Genomic DNA, 20,199 nt, shown 5'->3' on the forward strand with positions numbered 1-20,199 from the left:
GCACTCCGCATCTTACCTCTGACGATGCGGTATGGCCGACCCCATGGATCCCTATTCAGGGTTGCCAGGAACTCCTCGCTGGCGGAGTCCTTGGCATTAGCGATGGCCACCTCTTCCGGCGCGTCCAGTGGCCTTCTTCGGCGGCAGCGGGTGTAAGCCCGGCGCGCCCGATTACTGTCGCAACGGAGAGCAGCAATTTCTTGCGACCACCAGTAAACCGCCTTCCGGGCTGGGAGGCACCTGGTCCGGGGCATCGCTGCATCACATACCCTCTTCAATGCGATGCGGAAACGCCTCGCCCTCTCCTCAACATCAGTCAGCACCGGGGTGGCTGCGTTCCAGGCCTCAACAATGGCTCCTTCCTCCACCATTTCACGGTCGAGGCGGGCTAGGGACCATCTCGGAAACACTACTCTCCCTCCTCCGGTCTGACTTTGAGGCAACGAGCAGGATGCGGAGACTCTCCACCGGATGTACCGATGGTCTGACAGAGTCTCCACTTCCTCGAGGACGCGCCAATCCTGGGCACGTGAGGCGATGGCAGGGGTAGCGAATGAGACATCCACTATTGACCCCCCCTGCCGTCGCACACAGGTGTTTGCGCGTCCTTGGTTGAGAAGGACCAGGCCGACCATGGCAGCCCAGTTCTCCAACTCAACTCCCCTCAGATCTGTTATGGGGGATCCCCACGCCGCAGACTTCGCATTTAGGTCCCCCATCAGGATTACCTGGGTCGGGGCCGCACCTCTCACCACTGGCTCCAGACTTCTAAGATAAGCCTCGAAGGCAGACAGGGGTTTGTTTGGGGAGAAGTATACTCCAATTAGTGTCACCTCCCCCCACACGACCGCTACAAACCCTGGTCCGCTGCGTTGTGGAACCAGTGGAATTCCATGTGCCGGCACCACAACAGCCACCGATCCCTCGACGTCACCAGCCCAATTTGATTGAGTAGGGATGAAGTAGGGCTCGGCGGCTGTCGCCACTTGAATCTGCCACTCCGCCATGTGTTGTATCAGGAGGTCCTGGGCACGGGCGCAGTGGTTCAGATTGGCCTGCAGAAATTCGCTATGGCGTATGGTCATTAGTCGCCATTTCGATGTCCTCCTGTGGCGGTTCTTGTCGACCTCTTGAAGAGCCTGGGGCCCGAGTCAAAGGAGCCTCCTTACCCTTCGTTGGAGGCGGGAAACACTTAAGCCCTCCCATAACATGACCAGCTTTCCTGCCCATTTGCGTGCAGATTGCACATTTAGGCTCATCCGAGCACGAGGCCGCCTTGTGCCCTTCCCTGCCACATCTGAAGCACAAAGTGCTCCGGTCGGCAGGTGATGGGCAGAGAGCCCTTGTGTGACCCACCCCCATGCACTTAAAGCAGCGCATCGGGATAGGTTCCAAAAGGGTAACACGGGCTGACGACCACCCAACGACTATCCTTCCCTCTGCTACGAGTAGCTTCGCTGTAGTCACAGGGCATCGGACCAATATCGATCCAGTCCCGCTGGGTCCCGCCCGAATAGCACCAGCTCTAACCTGCTCCAGTGGAACACTTCCCATTTGCGCCACCACCCTCTGCACTTCTTCAGGTGTGACGGACTCGTCAATACCAGCGATCCTCAGTTCTGCGGTTTTCATGGGCCGTGTAACCGTCACCCATTCGCCGACCAGGCCTTGCAGTTTGCCCGCCAGCTCATCTGCAGCCTTGGCGCTGTCGGCCCCCGGAACCTCAATAACTCTGGCCCCGGTGGCTGATTTGCGCACCCGTACATGATCCACTCCGACCTCCTTCAAGGCCAGGCCCGCGGTGGCTGTCTTCATGACCGTCGCGTAAGTTTGGGTTGCGACGACTTCTGGCCTCAGGGTGATAACGACCGCTGAGGACTTTGGAGGGCTCAGTTTACCCTTGCGTTTAGCCGGCGTAGCCTTAGCAGGTGCGCAGGCTGAGTTAGGAGCCTTGGGCTTAGTGGACTTAGCCGTCTTGGCTTTAGCCTTCCTCCCAATTACCTTTGACCAGGCGGGTGGGGTTGGTGGGGCTGGAGCGTGGTCTCAGTGGCTTCAGCCTCACGTGGCTCTGCACTACGTGTGGAGACGCTGCACTCTGTCTGCGGCGCAGCGGTAGGCTTAGTGGTCTTAGTTCCTGCCGCCGAGCGAGTCTTTGCTGGACGCGCAGGCGATGATGGCTGATGGCTGATGGCTCATCGGGAGAGCGGCGGGTAACTGCTCCTTTCTTTTTATCAGCCGCGAGTGGCGGCCTCAAAATGGGCTCCTGTGGGAGTCGCTTTTCCAGCTGCTCGAGGCGGTCATTTACCATCCCCCCGATGGATATAAAGAGATCCCTCTTTAAGGTCTCAAGCATCTCGCCGAGTGCCGGGGAGCTCTGGGGATCCATGCCCAGATCGGGCTGACCCACTGGTGCAGGGGATTTTTCCCTTGCAGAGAACGCGAACCGGAGGGCCTTGACCTCCGCTCTTAAGGCGGCCATCTCCTGTCGCATCCTCCTGTTGTCTGCCCGGAGCCTTTGGGCTTCCTCGTCAATCGTCATTGCCTGTAGGGCGTCCATGGCTGCGCGGATTTCTTTGGTAGCCCGGTTTATTTCACCCTTCACGCCGCCCTTGAGGTTGTTGGACTTCTGAGTCTCGCACGTTATCGAGGAGACCGCACTCCTGGCCCTGTCGATGAGCTCGTCTTTTGTTGGGCCATATTCGCCATCGGCATTCATGGTCACTTTAGCCCTATTGATAGGACTCCGTTCTCGCACACCTTCATCTACTCTTTCAGCCCGAGCCCTTCCCACTTTAATCTTTGCCTTTGTTGTTACTGCAGACTCAGTCTCAGGCTCCACTGCGACAGCCTTCAACGAGGGCTCTCCTTCTTCCTCTTCCCGTGAGTCCACCTGATCATGGGGCCGCTTTGATACGGCTCCGGCTACCTTCCAAGGCTCCACTAAGGCCTCCAAAACTCTGTCACTATCGTCTGAATCAGTGTCCATTAGAAGCTCATTAACCTTTTCCTCCTCCGTTGGCTTAGGCAGAACAATCTTCAGCCGGTAAGCCTGTCCTTCTCTCTTCCTTCCTCTCTCTTCCTCTCCTTGCGGGCCTTCTAGCCCTCTAATATTACTATTCTTTCTAATTTTATTTATTTCCATATTTGATCCCACGAGTATGGGGGAAATATTCAGTCCATCCGGGTGGTGCCCCCTGCACCCAGATAAGCCAAAGCGTAACTCGCCAAAGGGTGTCGGCCGGTACCCTGACGGGGGTCGCACTAGAGACTGAACTACCCATCAGCCATGCATCCCCTCGCGGTGCGCCGCCGCTTGGGATTCGGGGTGATTTTTATAGAGGTTTTCTTCCTCGCAGTCCGGCCGGTTAAGGACCTCGACCTCGACCAAAAAGTCCCGGTCAATGCGCGACAGCGACCAACGAGGACCGTCCTCTCGCAAGGGGGTTGGACCGCTCGGGAGAACCGAACTTGCGGAGATGTCGAACCTCAAGTATCTGTGGTCCGACAACGTCTCCACGTTCTCCAGCACCTTCCAGCCCCGAACACGGCGCGCCAGGGCAGCATCTGCGAAAGTGACGTCCACAATGGAGCCGCCCTGTTGCCGCACGCATGTGTTTACCGATCCTCGGTTTAAGACCGTGAGGCCAGTCGCCATCGCCCATTCCTCCAGCTCTCGTCCACGCGGATCCGTCGCTGGACACCCCCATGCCACAGATTTTGCATTGAGGTCCCCAGCGACAAGAACGCGGCCGGAGCGTCTTCTGCTTATCAGGACGCCGACTTCAGCAAGAAACTGTTCGAAGTCAGCGAGACTTTTATTAGGCGAGAAGTACACTCCGACTACCATAACGTCGTCAACGAAAGCCGAGACGTATACCCGACCGAAGGTAGCTAGCCCAATAGCTACCCGCCGCCTCCCAAGGGAAGCTGACGAGCGGCAAATTGCCGCCGTCTTCTTCCCCCCCGTCTACGCCGAAGCGGATGTGCGTCTGGATCTTCTTCGCGCATCCGCTCCGCAGCCTCTTTCTGCAAGATGACCTCTTCGCAGAAATCAGCCACAGCGTCCCAAGACGCTTCGCTGCTCAGCATGGCAAGCACAACGCTGGGCAGTGAGAGGTCCCCGCCGATTGCCGCCACCAGAGTGCGGCGCTGTGTGTCCCATTTACTGCATTCTTCTAGGGTGTGCTGAGCCGTGTCATCCACAGCGCCACACTCATGACACGTCGGAGTTGGTTCCCTTCTCGCGACTCGGTACAGGTAATGGCCAAAGCAGCCATGGCTGGTTAACACCTGCACCAGTCGGTATGATAGCACCCCATGCTTGCGACGGGACCACCGACCCAGTACCGGGCGAATGGCCTCTATGGTCCGTTTTCCATAGAGGGCATCCGCCAGACTCGATTTCCAGCGGTCCCGCATCCTCCGTGCAGCCATCCTCTGTGCCCGCCCGATAACTTCGATGGCCGGTGGCCCCCCTCTTGCCCGACTCTCCGTAAAAGCTGGTGGTTGAGGAAAGAGTCCAGACACCACCCGATTAAGGAGCTCCGGCTCCATGGAGTTCATGGGTGGGGCACTCCGCATCTTACCTCTGACGATGCGGTATGGCCGACCCCATGGATCCCTATTCAGGGTTGCCAGGAACTCCTCGCTGGCGGAGTCCTTGGCATTAGCGATGGCCACCTGGAATGCCCTTTTTGCCCTCTGGAGCTGTTTATATAGGCGATCCTCTTCCGGCGCGTCCAGTGGCCTTCTTCGGCGGCAACGGGTGTAAGCCCGGCGTGCCCGATTACTGTCGCAACGGAGAGCAGCAATTTCTTGCGACCACCAGTAAACCGCCTTCCGGGCTGGGAGGCACCTGGTCCGGGGCATCGCTGCATCACATACCCTCATCAATGCGATGCGGAAACGCCTCGCCCTCTCCTCAACATCAGTCAACACCGGGGTGGCTGCGTTCCAGGCCTCAACAATGGCTCCTTCCTCCACCATTTCACGGTCGAGGCGGGCTAGGGACCATCTCGGAAACACTACTCTCCCTCCTCCGGTCTGACTTTGAGGCAACGAGCAGGATGCGGAGACTCTCCACCGGATGTACCGATGGTCTGACAGAGTCTCCACTTCCTCGAGGACGCGCCATTCCTGGGCACGTGAGGCGATGGCAGGGGTAGCGAATGAGACATCCACTATTGACCCCCCCTGCCGTCGCACACAGGTGTTCGCGCGTCCTTGGTTGAGAAGGACCAGGCCGACCATGGCAGCCCAGTTCTCCAACTCAACTCCCCTCAGATCTGTTATGGGGGATCCCCACGCGGCAGACTTCGCATTTAAGTCCCCCATCAGAATTACCTGGGTCGGGGCCGCACCTCTCACCACTGGCTCCAGACTTCTAAGATAAGCCTCGAAGGCAGACAGGGGTTTGTTTGGGGAGAAGTATACTCCAATTAGTGTCACCTCCCCCCACACGACCGCTACAAACCCTGGTCCGCTGCGTTGTGGAACCAGTGGAGTTCCATGTGCCGGCACCACAATAGCCACCGATCCCTCGACATCACCAGCCCAATTTGATTGAGTAGGGATGAAGTAGGGCTCGGCGGCTGTCGCCACTTGAATCTGCCACTCCGCCATGTGTTGTATCAGGAGGTCCTGGGCACGGGCGCAGTGGTTCAGATTGGCCTGCAGAAATTCGCTATGGCGTATGGTCATTAATCGCCATTTCGATGTCCTCCTGTGGCGGTTCTTCTCGGCCTCTTGAAGAGCCTGGGGCCCGAGTCAAAGGAGCCTCCTTACCCTTTGTTGGGGGCGGGGAACACTTTAGCCCTCCCATAACGTGGCCAGCTTTCCTGCCCATTTGCGTGCAGATTGCACATTTAGGCTCATCCGAGCACGAGGCCGCCTTGTGCCCTTCCTTGCCACATCTGAAGCACAAAGTGCTCCGGTCGGCCGGTGACGGGCAGAGAGCCCTTGTGTGACCCACCCCCATGCACTTAAAGCAGCGCATCGGGATAGGTTCCAAAAGGGTAACACGGGCTGACGACCACCCAACGACTATCCTTCCCTCGGCTACGAGTAGCTTCGCTGTAGTCACAGGGACCAATATCGATCCAGTCCCTCTGGGTCCTGCCCGAATAGCACCAGCTCTAACCATCTCCAGTGGAACACTTCCCATTTGCGCCACCACCCTCTGCACTTCTTCAGGTGTGACGGACTCGTCAATCCCAGCGATCCGCAGTTCTGCGGTTTTCATGGGCCGTGTAACCGTCACCCATTCGCCGACCAGGCCTTGCAGTTTGCCCGCCAACTCATCTGCAGCCTTGGCGCTGTCGGCCCCCGGAACCTCAATAACTCTGGCCCCGGTGGCTGATTTGCGCACCCGTACATGGTCCACTCCGACCTCCTTTAGGGCCAGGCCTGCGGTGGCTGTCTTAATGACCGTCGCGTAAGTTTGGGTTGCGACGGCTTCTGGCCTCAGGGTGATAACGACCGCTGACGACTTTGGAGGGCTCAGTTTACCCTTGCGTTTAGCCGGCGTAGCCTTAGCAGGTGCGCAGGCTGAGTTAGGAGCCTTGGGCTTTGTGGACTTAGCCGTCTTGGTTTTAGCCTTCCTCCCAATTACCTTTGACCAGGCGGGTGGGGTTGGTGGGGCTGGAGCCGTGGTCTCAGTGGCTTCAGCCTCACGAAGCTCTGCACTACGTGTGGGGACGCTGCACTCTGTCTGCGGCGCAGCGGTAGGCTTAGTGGCCTTAGTTCCTGCCGCCGAGCGAGCCTTTGCTGGACGCGCAGGCGAAGGGCCCGCTGATGGCTCATCGGGAGAGCGGCGGGTAACTGCTCCTTTCTTTTTATCAGCCGCGAGTGGCGGCCTCAAAATGGGCTCCTGTGGGAGTCGCTTTTCCAGCTGCTCAAGGCGGTCATTTACCATCCCCCCGATGGATATAAAGAGATCCCTCTTTAAGATCTCAAGCATCTCGCCGAGTGCCGGGGAGCTCTGTTGATCCATGCCCAGATCGTGCTGACCCACTGGTGCAGGGGATTTTTCCCTTGCAGAGAACGCGAACCGGAGGGCCTTGACCTCCGCTCTTAAGGTGGCCATCTCCTGTCTCATCCTCCTGTTGTCTGCCCAACCTAACCTAACCTTTTTTTTTTTTTTTTTTTCTCGCTGGGAAATGCTTTTACGCATCCCTCTCGCAAATGATGCAGGAGATGTTATCCCCTAGCCTCATTTACGAGAGGGTATGTGGGACTCACTGGCCAGATGACCAGAATACCCACTAAAACCCAGCGTACCCTCTACGTTGTATGTGAAGCGCCAACGGATCACAAATTGCACTCAACATTTGCGCTTCAACGTCTCATTCGACAATTGTACGGCTATAATATATATTATATAGGCAATATATTAATTAGGAGGTATAAGGCGAGCAAATCTCCGCCTTCTACAACCCGTTCTTCTCCTGCGGAGTGGCAGGGCGTCCGCTGCCAACTCCCGTTCCCGCTCCGCCGCTTCCTTCAGCCTCATTACTGTTTCACAGTATGACGTCATTGCCTGCCATTTGGACTCAGTACCTATCATCGAGTCTATTATATTTACTAGCGAAATGTCGCCGTCGAAAGCCGCCAGCAGAGAGTGTCGTTGCGGCGCCCACGCCACGCACTCTGTTAATGTGTGATATGCCGAATCTTCTGATGCATCGCACTCCCAACACCCCGGAGTGGGCTCCCGTCTCGCTATCTTGTTCAGGTACTTGCCAAAGCAACCATGATCTGTAAGTACCTGTACAAGGTGGAATGTCAGTGGACCATGTCGTCTCCTAAGCCATCGCTCCAGATGTGGGCGAATCCCTTGTACCGTCCAGCTTCCCACATTAGAGGACTCAAGGTCTTCATGCCATCTCTGAATCAGACTCAAATGAGCGATGGATCTCGCTCTACTGATTCCCTCCGACGTTATCTGCTCGCCTCTTGACCTTATGTCCAGCTTATGCTGGTAAACCTCGGCCAGCACTTCAGCTTGTAGCTCCCATGGTGGATCACTAGCCAATAAAGTCGCTGCAGTCCATGACACTGTACGGTATCCACGGATAACACGCACCGCTATAACTCTTTGCGGCCTCCTCAGCAGTCTTTTGTTTTGCGGCGAAAGTGCGTGAATCCAGATAGGAGCTCCGTACAGTGCCATACTCCGTACAATACCCGCATAGAGGCGTCTACAAGCCGAGGCCGGCCCCCTGATATTGGGTAATAATCTACCAAGAGCAGAAGCAGCCTTGATCAGTCTGCCGCCCAACTGCTCGAAATGCTCATTGAAGTTCCAACGTCCATCCAGCACAAGACCTAGGTACTTCATGTGCCGTCTGACCTCAACCGCTACGCCATGGATGGAGATATGAGCACCTCGAGGTGGACCTTTTCGTGGACCGTGAAAGAGGATAGCCTCAGTCTTCGACGCTGATATTTGTAGGCCCAATGCCCGTATTCGGTTGGCTACCAACTCAGAACCAACACTCGCCAAACGCGCTGCGTCCTCATAAGTATCCCCACTGGCTGTGATGAGGGTGTCATCCGCATAGCAAATGACCCTCATCCCTGGAAGCAGCGGGCCACGCAGAAGCCAGTCAAACCCAATGTTCCACAAGACTGGGCCCAGCACTGAGCCCTGTGGAACACCACTATGAACACCATGCCGGGTTATTCGACCATTGTTTCCCTCCCACGCAACTACTCTGTCCTGGAGGTACGCCTCTAACAGCCTTCTGAGATAGAGGGGCACCCGATGGTATTTAAGAGCTTCCAACAAAGTCTCGAAGGGAAGACTGTTAAAAGCGTTGCGCACGTCGAGCGAAACGGCAAGAACTACCCTTCCTCTCTCTATTTCCTCCGTGGACAGATGTTTTAGAGCCTCTAAGGCATCCAGTGTCGATCGACCTTCCCTAAACCCAAACTGTGCGTCTGAGAGCCCGGGACCCACTGAGTCGATATGCTCATTGAGACGGTTGACAATAATCTTTTCCAGGAGTTTCCCCGTCTCGCTGAGTAAGACTATTGGCCTATACGCCGGAGCAGAGTCCAACGGTCGTCCCTCCTTTCTAATAAGGCACAATTTCCCTTCCTTCCACAGCTTTGGGAACCTTCCGGTGTGTAAGCATTTGTCGAACAATTTCCGCATTCGCTCACCTAGACTTTCGAGAGCTATAAAAACCACCCTTCCCGGAACGCCATCTGGGCCTGGCGCCGTCTTTCTCCTTCGAAGGCGGTTAAGGGCTATGTCCCATTCCTCCTCTGTGATTGGAGGGACGCCCTCTTCGACCACATCATCCCGGTGTGCGGACATTATTGGTGGTGCAAAGCCCCGCGTATCAGGGAACAGCTCTCCCACTAGCCGTATTAACAAGTTTGGCTGCAGGGTTTCTGTGACAGCCGCCCCTTGGGTTCGCAGCTTATTCCGCGCAACTCGATAAGGGCGTCCCCAGGGGTCCTTGTTTAGTCTCTCTAACATCTCTTTGTGTGCAAGCTCTTTCGCCTGGCTAATAGCGACCCGCAGATTATTTTTAGCAACGCGGTACCCCTCATGCAGCATGGCTTCCAGTGCCGGGTTCAAGCCATTTCTTCTGCGACTGCGGACAAAGGCTCTCCGGGCCCGATTGCATGCAATGCGAAGGTCAGCGATTTCGGTAGTCCACCAGTAAACGTGACGCCGCCGCCACCGTCCGCGGGCTCTTGGCATAGATGCTTCACAAACCACAGTTAGGGCATTATGCATGGAGTCTGCAAGCTCGTCCACACTTGTATCGCCGGCAAACCCAGCCGTTGTCCACCGACGCAGAATGGCAGCTTCTTTAGCCAGATCGCGATCAAGGCGGGTTATGCACCAGCGAGGGAATCGACTAGCGATCCGGGGGGCCATTGCCATAGCTGAAGAAGTGGAGACCTCAAAACGGATATAATTATGATCGGCGAGAGTCTCCACTTGCTCCACTCTCCAATTAACTACACTGTCAGCGACCGAGGCAGTGGCAAACGATAAGTCTACAATCGACCCCCCTTGTTGCCGCACGCAGGTGCTGGCAGTCCCTCGATTCAGGAGAGATAAGTCTTGAGTAAGAGCCCACTCCTGCACAGCTCTGCCCCGTTCGTCTGTTCTAGGACTCCCCCATGCTTGGGACTTCGCGTTAAAATCGCCAAGTACGACTATATTTCCTGCCCGTCGGAAAATAGCCGCTCTGACAGAGTCCAGGTAAATCTCGAACTCTGCCAAACTGCGGTTGGGCGAAAAATATATTCCGACGACAACATAATCCCGCCATTTTGCTACCGCGTATCCAGGCCCTCTCTCTATAGACTCGAGAGGAGGACCAGCGCTATCCCCCAATACAATCGCCACCAGACCTTCCGTGTCCCCAACCCAATGAGGCTGTGAGGGGACGAAATACGGTTCACACACTACCGCTATATCTATCTCCCACTCCGCTATGGACTGCATAAGAAGATCTTGAGCACCCGCGGAGTGGTTAATATTCGTCTGGAGGAAGTTAAAATGCCGTCCCTGGTTCATGACGACATGTTAGCTTCCCCTTCATCCTGATGTAGCCCTTCGCTGGACCGAGCCGATGTGTCCAATGTACCCCTCGTTGGGGGGGGATTGCAGTCCCTTCCCCCCATTATGTGCCCCGACGGAAGGCCTGCGTCCACACACACCGCACAGCGCATAGGGCTCGAGCACTTTGAGGACTTGTGCCCGATGCCGCCACATTGAAAGCACAAGTTGCTACGGTCGACTAGTGAAGGACACAGCGGCCTTGTGTGCCCGATACAGAGACACTTATAACAGCGTAATGGGCGCTGATCGAGAACCTGGACTCTAGCGGAACTCCAACCTACCAAAAGCTTCCCCGCATCGGACATCACTTTTACAACCTCGACAGGACAGTGCACTGTAGTCGCGCCCATTCCTCTGGGGCCAGACTGTATTTCTCCTACCTTAATGCAGCTAACAGGGCAATTTCCAACTCTGGCGATAGCGGCAATGACTTTTTCCCCTGTCACAGTATCATCAAGGTCCATAAGCCTGACGGATGCAGTCTTGGTGGGTCGAACGACAGTGGCCATGCCAGTTAGGGCCGCCCGCAGTCTATTCACTAGCAGCTCCACCTGCTCCGGAGTCTGTTCCTTAGGAAGCTCAAGAAGCCTTGCTCCAGTGGCCGCCCTACGAATTTTTATGCCTTCCCCAATACCAAGCTCCTGTAGGTTTATACTTTGTTCGGCCCGCTCTAGCACCTCAGCGTATGAGATTCCCTTTTTTACGGCATCCGGCTCGAGATTAATAATAATCGCGGCAGTCTTGGGAAGGGTAAACGTCGGAGGGCCCCTAGGTCTGTTAGTGTGGGCAGAAGTAGCCTCAGGGGAAGCATTATTTGAGGAAGAGGAGGCCTTCTTTCCCTTCTTTCCTCTTCTAACAACTGTAGACCAACCCGCTACCTCGTTCACAGCAGGGCGACTTGAACCCGTGGCTGCCTCGGAGTTCTCGGGAGAAGCCGATCGTGCATCGCCATTTCGGTTTTCTGGCACCTTTTTAGACTTCGGAGGAGCTGCTGCCGATTGTGGCGGCGGGGCTTCCGGCCTTCTATTATCCGATGCTAACGGCGGGCGAATCACTCTTTCGGGCAGCAGTCTCTCTTCAATACCAGCGAATCTAGCGTCAAGCATGACACCCACCGATGCAACAATTGAGGCCTTCATCTCCTCAATTATGTCTACATTTAAAGTTGGTGTCGTTGTACGATTAGCCGCCGCCATGCTAGTTTTCATTTCTACAAATTCCCGCCGATGGGCTTTCAGCTCCGCTTTAAGACTATCCACTTCATTGCGGAGGCGAGTATTGTCAAGCCTCAACCGACGGGATTCCTCTGACTCTGTTCTGTTAACAAGCGTATCGACAAAATTTTGCAGCGCCGAAGCCGACTCTTTGAGGCATTTAACGAAGGTGCCTTTCAAATGACCAGATTTAGTAGCAACATGAATAATCGCCGCCGCTCTGCGTCCCGCAGCAGCTCTCAACTCCTCTGAATTAAGATTGCCTGGATCCTCATTATTGGAAGTTTCAGTCTCGAACCATTCCTCAGGGTCCAGCACGGTTACAACTGCCTCTTTTCTATAGACTCTATCCCTAAGTCGTTGATCAAACGCCTGCTCAATGGCCTCTTCCTTAGCATTTCTGAGGTCAGCTCTGGCCTGAGCTATCCCTGTGCCACGCCTAACAGGGGTAGGGTCTCTCGAAACTGACGACGCTCTTGAAGTTGAAACCTCCCTAGAACTCAAGGCGGACGAATCCAACCCGTCCCTGCGGGCGGTCCGTCGGATTGGGCTTCTATTCCTTAAGCTCACCCTCGAAGCAGTTTGGCGAACCATTTTGCGTGCAGACGAAGCTCCTTTTTCGGACGATAACTCGTCACTCATCTCTAAGAGCTGACCTGCCGGGGAAACCTGGCAGGTCAACTCTCAGAGGACAACAACAAACAAACAAAACAACCAAACTATATATAGAAAACAACAAAGAACCAACAAACGAACCAAAACCAAGCAAAAGAAACATGAAATTCAAAAATTCAACAAGCAAATCTGCCTAAAGTACAACCTAACCTAACCTAACCTAACCTAACCTAACCTAACCTAACCTAACCTAACCTAACCTAACCTAACCTAACCTAACCTAACCTAACCTTTTAAAACTAGTTTGGATTCCTTTAGACCTCAGCCCACCGGCAACTACGACTAACTAAACACTGATCTAGCTATCTGGCTTTCATCAGTGCATCAACAGCAGCATAACTAGTATTAAAATAGTAATGAGTTTTTATTAATGCATATATTCACATTAAATCTTGAATCTAAAGTCTAAAGGTGTCAAAACTAGATTTAGGTTAGGTTAGGTTAGAACATGAATACGAGGGGTGCCTTTAGGCTAAAAGATAGCCCAGCCTGCGAATGTGACCCAAACGAAACAGAAACTGTCGAACACCTTATAGTAGAATGCCCAAGATTCTCGAACCATCGCTACGAGCTCGAACATCAAATCGATCGGGAAATCTCAACTAGAAGCTTCCACGATCTCGTAGCGGATCCAGAGAGAAGACCAGACTTCCTGAGGTATGTGGAGAAGATCTTCCTCATTGCCGTCAGGAGAAACAGCAACCCGACGCCGCCAAGCCCAGACTTGAGCAGGACCACCCAGGCCCCGTTACCCCAACAACCCTGCCCGGTGCAGGATATGCCTACCAGGCAGCTCTTGCTAATGGCAGAAAGGGGAAATCCGGGGTTAAGAACCCGTGGTGTGGCACTGTTTATGGATAACAGCTCTGAGAGATTGGGGATAGGCTTCTGCATCGCGAGCGACTCGAGCAGGGTGATGATATCGCCAGGACTCGCAGCGCTAGCGAACGGAAGCACTTCCAAAAATACAATTCGACGCAAAATCTATGAAGCCCTGCCAGAAGTTACAGTAGCTCAACAACCCTGTAGAATATTGCGCACAAAGAACAAAGTTGTCGCAATATTCAACTGGAATCTACTGGAACCACCATTTGCCAGGGCCAGCTCAGTACTAACATCATTCTGCAGCACGGGCGACACACCTGCCCGAATAATTAGCGTCGACGCCATGGCGGTGGGCTATACAAAAGGAACAATAGAGGACTACCTTGGTTGCATAGACGCATCGAAAAAGCACCAGGTAGTTGTCTACGAAAACAGGGGAGAGGACCTTAGTTACCTCAAACCCAGGAAAAAACCCAGCGAAACACCTGACTGGGAAAATGTTCCACCCACCATCATGGTTACTCAGGAGCGGAAAAGCGGCGCGGAACAGCTGACACAAAAGTGGCAGGAGGCCGAGAAAACTCAAGGGGAGTCCTCCCAGACAACCTCTGCGCCGACACGTGCCTTTAAAACAGCCATCAGCACGTTCAAATCGGCAATAGCAAGCATGTCTGGCGAAAAATCAAAAAAGAGAGCCGAGTCAATGACGCAAGAGGTGGGCAGTGCACTGGCCGCTTTCTTGAAGCCCAGGCCACAGCCCAAAACTTCACCCAGCGACAAACGGACTAACGCCGAAAAAGGCCTGGTCGAACCGCCGACCCTCGGAGTCGTAGTAACACCAATGGACCACATCATGAATGCATTCTTGGAGTTCATGGCTCTCATCAAAGCTGAGCTAGAGGTCAGCCGGAAGACCTGCCATGACATCCTGCAGGCCTACAAACATCAAAACACTGGCCTCTTGACGGTGAGACTCCAGGAAGCTGAAGCGGTTATTTACGACAACGGACGTCGGCAAACTCTACATGGAAATGTAGAAGAACTCGACCACATGGCCGCATACAGCGCAACAGCAGGTTTTGTCGAGGTGGACGAAGAGGCGGAAGTAGAAGATAATAAGCCGCGGTTCAAAACACCATCCACCGACCCAATAGTTGTCCTGGCAAAATGCACCAACATAATGCTGGGACAGAGAATCCTCGAACAAGGCAATAAGATAGCGAAGGACGAGAAGGAGCCCCTGAAATCCTGGAAAGCACCCAAAATCACCTGGGTAAACGGAGTTCCTGGCTGTGGGAAGACCACCTGGATAGTGAGGAACTTCGAGATAAATCGTGACGTGGTTCTAACAGCAACCACGGAGGCCAAAAAGGATTTGAAGGAGAAGCTGCAGGCAAAGTACGGAGCGGCATCAACACTCAAAGTCCGCACCATGGCATCGGTCTTGGTAAATGGATTCAAAGAGCAAAGCGAGAGGCACTGCGAGCGCCTCATCGTGGATGAAGCTCTCATGAGCCACCCAGGATCGATAATTATGGCCGCGAAACTTGCTCATGCCAGCGAAATGCTCATAATTGGCGACGAAAACCAGGTGCCCTTCATCGACCGTAGTAACGCTTTCTCATTAAAGTACTCCCGCCCTAGCGTATTCCTCACTATCAGCAAACAACTGTTGTGCACGCACAGAAACCCCATGGACGTGGCGTATGCGCTCAACGAAGTGTATGATGGCATATACTCGTCCAACGTTCGGATACAGTCCCTGACCCTGAAGGACTACACTGGTGCCGAGATCCCTAAAGAGACAATTAACACCTTGTACCTTACCCATACCCAAAAAGAAAAGGCTCTCTTGAAGTCCTTGGGATATGGAACGGGACAGGGATCACGAGTGAACACCATCCACGAGGCCCAGGGTCTGACATCCGAATATGTGGTGATAGTGCGCACTACGGCCAAAAAGTCGCGTATCCACGACGAAATTCCCCACGCGATTGTTGCGGTGTCACGGCACACCATCAGCTGCATATACTACACCGACGACAACACGTTCCCCCGAATAGGACGGCCTCCGTCTTTGGAAGGGAAACTTTGAGCCCCAACATGCCAATTCGGGTGACCATCAGCTCGGTGGCCACCGTAGCCCTCCTCACCGACTCCTCATAACTGCTTCCCCGGACGGCAACCATGGTGTCGTCCGCGTAACAAATAATTACCATCCGGGGCAGCAGAACCGGACGAATTGCCCAATCAAAGCCCAGGTTCCACAGCAGGGGTCCGAGAACCGATCCCTGCGGAACCCCACAAGCCATACGCCTCTCCTGCCTCGCCCCGTCCTTTCCCTGAAAGACCACTACCCTTTCCTCCAGGTAGTGCCCTATCATTCGGCGCAGGTACAGGGGCACCCGATGATATTGGAGCGCCTCCTCTACCACGCTATACGGCAGGGTGCCAAAGGCATTGGCGATATCTAGTGATACCGCCAATACCCCGTCGCTTTCCTTCTGCGCTCCTTCGCAGAAACTTTTCAGAGCACCGACGGCATCTATCGTCGACTTGCCTACCCTAAAGCCGTACTGGTGTTCCGAAAGATCAGGGCCCTGCAGAGCGAGGTGCTGGTTAATACGAGAGGCCAGAACTCTCTCCAGCATCTTGCTCACCTCATCAATAAGGACAATTGGTCTGTATGCCGAAGGAGAATCAGGAGAACGACCCTCCTTCCGCAACAGCACCAAGCGTCCCTGTTTCCATACTCTCGGGAACCGCCCCGCCTCCAGGCAGTCATTAAATAGCTGCCTAAGGTGGCTCCCGAGGTGCCTCAAGGCCAGCGCCAGGACTCTTCCCGGGACTCCATCCGGTGCCTTCTTGCACCGCCGCAGGTGGTTCCACGCTTCTCCTAATTCATCCTCTGTGAATGGAGGGGCTTCTATCGACTCTTCTCGCTCCCCGAATGATGGAATCGTCATAGTCGGGGGCGTAAAAGCTGGTGGTTGAGGAAAGAGTCCAGACACCACCCGATTAAGGAGCTCCGGCTCCATGGAGTTCATGGATGGGGCACTCCGCATCTTACCTCTGACGATGCGGTATGGCCGACCCCATGGATCCCTATTCAGGGTTGCCAGGAACTCCTCGCTGGCGGAGTCCTTGGCATTAGCGATGGCCACCTGGAATGCCCTTTTTGCCCTCTGGAGCTCTTTATATAGGCGATCCTCTTCCGGCGCGTCCAGTGGCCTTCTTCGGCGGCAACGGGTGTAAGCCCGGCGCGCCCGATTACTGTCGCAACGGAGAGCAGCAATTTCTTGCGACCACCAGTAAACCGCCTTCCGGGCTGGGAGGCACCTGGTCCGGGGCATCGCTGCATCACATACCCTCGTCAATGCGATGCGGAAACGCCTCGCCCTCTCTTCAACGTCAGTCAGCACCGGGGTGGCTGCGTTCCAGGCCTCAACAATGGCTCCTTCCTCCACCATTTCCCGGTCGAGGCGGGCTAGGGACCATCTCGGAAACACTACTCTCCCTCCTCCGGTCTGACTTTGAGGCAACGAGCAGGATGCGGAGACTCTCCACCGGATGTACCGATGGTCTGACAGAGTCTCCACGACCCAAAGCCACGACCCAGGCCCGGCCGGGAATGCCGTCGGGTCCCGGAGCAGTGTTTTTGGCTCGAAGCCGCAGCAGCGCCGCCCTCAGTTCTCCCTCGGTGACTTCGGGCGCGCCCGTAAAAGACGCGTCCGCAGCACCGATGGGTGGCGCCATACACGGTGGCTCCAAGCCATCCCTCCTGGGGAACAGAGTCCCCACCACTAACTCCAGTTGCTGAGGCTGAAGAGATTCAGTTAGCGGTGGGGCCCTGGGGCGAAGCTTACGCCTAACCATTTTGTATGGCCGGCCCCAGGGATCGGCGTCGAGGCTAGCCAGCATCTCCTCCTCCGCCAGATTCTTGGCTGTTGCCACTGCCACCTTCAAGGTCCCGACGGCTTCCCGGTAATTGCCGTACAGGCGCTGCTCCGCGTCTGCGTTCCGCTGACGCCGTCGTCTGCACCGGGTGTACTGGCGTCTCGCAGCCACGCAAGATTTGCGCAACTGCGCTATTTCGCTGGACCACCAGTACACTGCACCCCTCGGAGGCTGAGGACCGATCCGTGGCATGGCCGCGTCGCAAACTTGCAACATGGCCTGGCCGAGGCACTCGGCTTCCTCCTCACGTCACGTGCCCTGGGACAGCCCATCGAGGGCTGTCCCCGGGCACGGGTCGGCTCACTATTCGGGTAGCCGCCGGGATGGAGGAAACCTCGAACCGAATGTAGCGGTGATCCGAGAGGTTTTGGGCAGAAAATGGTAAGGGCCTACCGAACGGTCTCCTTGAACGCCGTTCTGCTCCTGGCGGGGATACTTCCCCTCGATCTCAGAGTTTGGGAAGCAGCCTCTCTGTATGAAGTGAGAAGGGGTGTTACTCTGCCGGAGCTGGGGGACAGGGAGGTAGAAAGAAGTGCCAAGTATGCCACACTACCACATCCGGCAACAAATAGAGACTACAAATTCACAAGCCTCACGGATCAGGAAGAAGTAAACAGGCACAACGATCAAGCAGTGAGAATCTATACAGATGGTAGCAAAATTGAGGGCAAGGTTGGCGCAGCAATATCCATATGGAATGATGTGTCTGAAACCAAAGCCCTCAAGCTAAAGCTAGATTCTCACTGCACGGTCTATCAGGCTGAACTTCTAGCAGTAGAAAAAGCGACCACCCTGATCCTAGAGAGCCAAGAGCAGACGTTCGGTATCTACAGCGTCTCCAGATCATTCCTCGAGGCGGTGATTGGTGGACATTCCCTCCACCCCCTAGTGACCAAAATAAGAGGCAATTTAAATAATTGCCACTCCCAAAATAAAACTGTTTCGTTATTTTGGGTGAAAGCCCACGCAGGGTTGGAGGGTAATGAGAGGGCCGATAAACTGGCAAAAGAAGCAGCGCTCAACCTCAAGCGCAAACCTGACTATGACCAATGCCCGATTTCATTCGTCAAGCGTCAGCTTCGAATAAAAACAATGGAGGAATGGAATCTGAGGTATAGATCCGGCGAGACAGCTGCAACGACGAAAGTGTTTTACCCAGACGCCATCGAAGCATACCGGGAAATCCGAAAATTGGAGCATACGGCACTACAGACGCAAATTCTAACCGGACATGGTGGGTTCTCAAAATATCTGCACCGTTTTAAGTGTAGGACTTGAGGTTGTTGGACTTCTGAGTCTCGCACGTTATCGAGGAGACCGCACTCCTGGCCCTGTCGATGAGCTCGTCTTTTGTTTCCTGGATTTTTTGAATCCTTTTGAGTTTTGAATCCTCATGGATACCAACACACCCGGGGAGGTGCAATGATAGCGAGGACTGCTGCGACGAAATTTTGAACTTTAACGGAAAACTTGACTATATCCTTATGATATTCCTGTGCCATTGCTGGAAGCTTCTGGACATCTTGTACTATTCTAGTGATAATAATATCGGGGTTACCAAATTGTAGCTCCAGTGCTGACATTACTATGTCCGGTGTGGTGGCGCTAATCAGCAGCGCCGTGACGGCTTCCTTTGCTGGTCCGCGGAGGTAACTACGTAGCCTCCACAGATTCTCCCTGGGGCTAAAGCTACATACTTTTGTGGACTCGTCGTAAGCTTGCTTAAAATAAAGCCAGTCCATGGGGTCGCCCTCAAACGTTGGTAGATCCTTCTGTGTGCTAATACGGCTTAAAAACTTATGTGTTTGTGCATGTGGTGCGTTGTGCTTAGCAATAGTTGCCATTTCTTTGAGTGCGCTAGCCAGCATGTGTACAGTCCCATCAGTGCCACCGCCTATAGCGGCGGGCGGGCACAGCTCGCCTAAATCTGAACCATCCTGCTGGACGGGCTGTGCTGACTGCTCGTGCTGACTGTGCTCTAACCATTTCTCTACAGAACTATTATGATTGCTACGCACCTCATGCTCCTCCGGTAGTGGACTGTATGCTTCCTCATCTAGTGCTGCCATATCAGCTTGCAACCTTTTCTCAATTAGCTGCATCTCAATACGCGCTTTCGCCTCCGCTGCCTCTAGTTCCAGCCGTGTCTTTCTTGCTCGGATGGATGCTGAACTTGACTTTCTCGACGTGCCATTGCGTGTAGAAGCCCTACTCGGTGCCACTGCGTGGCCGCTAGTGCTCTTAACACTAGTAGCTGGTTCTACTTCATCGAAAAGCCTTTTTCTAAGCTCCTCCTTTAGGGGTACCTGCTTTTTCACCTGCTTACATGTGTGCTGGCTCTGCTCCTGCTCCTCAACTAGGTCCTGTTTCTTCACAGTGTTCACCATATTTGGCGGTGGAGTTTGGAACATACCTTGCGATCCAGCTCGAAGGACCACTTGTAGGGGCCAGGGCAAGTGAAAACACAGGGTTTCTTTAAGTGACTTGGCTGACAGAACGTGTGTAGCGGTTGGCAAAGTTTAAACGATGCGGCTGCGGTCGGTTGCGGTGAACGTCTACAATTTGAACCGCCGCGGACGTCAGAATAACGGTTTGCCGCCCCCGCCACCTACGTTCCGTTTTTAGCACATTATTTATTAAAACCATAGACAATCATTTATTTCAGCTTAAATTATATAATATTAATTATTTATAATTTATTAATTAATAATTAACAAGAGGGCTTTTTGCGTCGCTAACACCCTCCTTCACCTTCGGAACCCTGCTCTTCCCCTCCTTCACCTTCGGAACCCTGCTCTTCCCGTCCTTCACCTTCGGAACCCTGCTCTTCCCCTCCTTCACCTTCGGACCCCTGCTCTTCCCGTCCTTCACCTTCGGAACCCTGCTCTTCCCCTCCTTCACCTTCGGAACCCTGCTCTTCCCCTCCTTCACCTTCGGACC

General features: G+C 54.5%; 1 protein-coding gene across 1 annotated transcript; it reads right to left on the reverse strand.

Annotated features, from left to right (window-relative positions):
* Window positions 1–653: 653 nt before the first annotated feature.
* On the reverse strand, window positions 654–1,058 carry LOC120634132 (the record flags this gene model as incomplete). Its single annotated transcript, XM_039904534.1, has 1 exon — window positions 654–1,058. A coding segment is annotated over one exon (405 nt), but the record flags the coding sequence as incomplete, so codon positions are not given.
* Between the last annotated feature and the right edge of the window lie 19,141 nt (window positions 1,059–20,199).

This window comes from Pararge aegeria, chromosome 23 (assembly GCF_905163445.1).
Source record: "Pararge aegeria chromosome 23, ilParAegt1.1, whole genome shotgun sequence".
NCBI lineage: Eukaryota > Metazoa > Arthropoda > Insecta > Lepidoptera > Nymphalidae > Pararge > Pararge aegeria.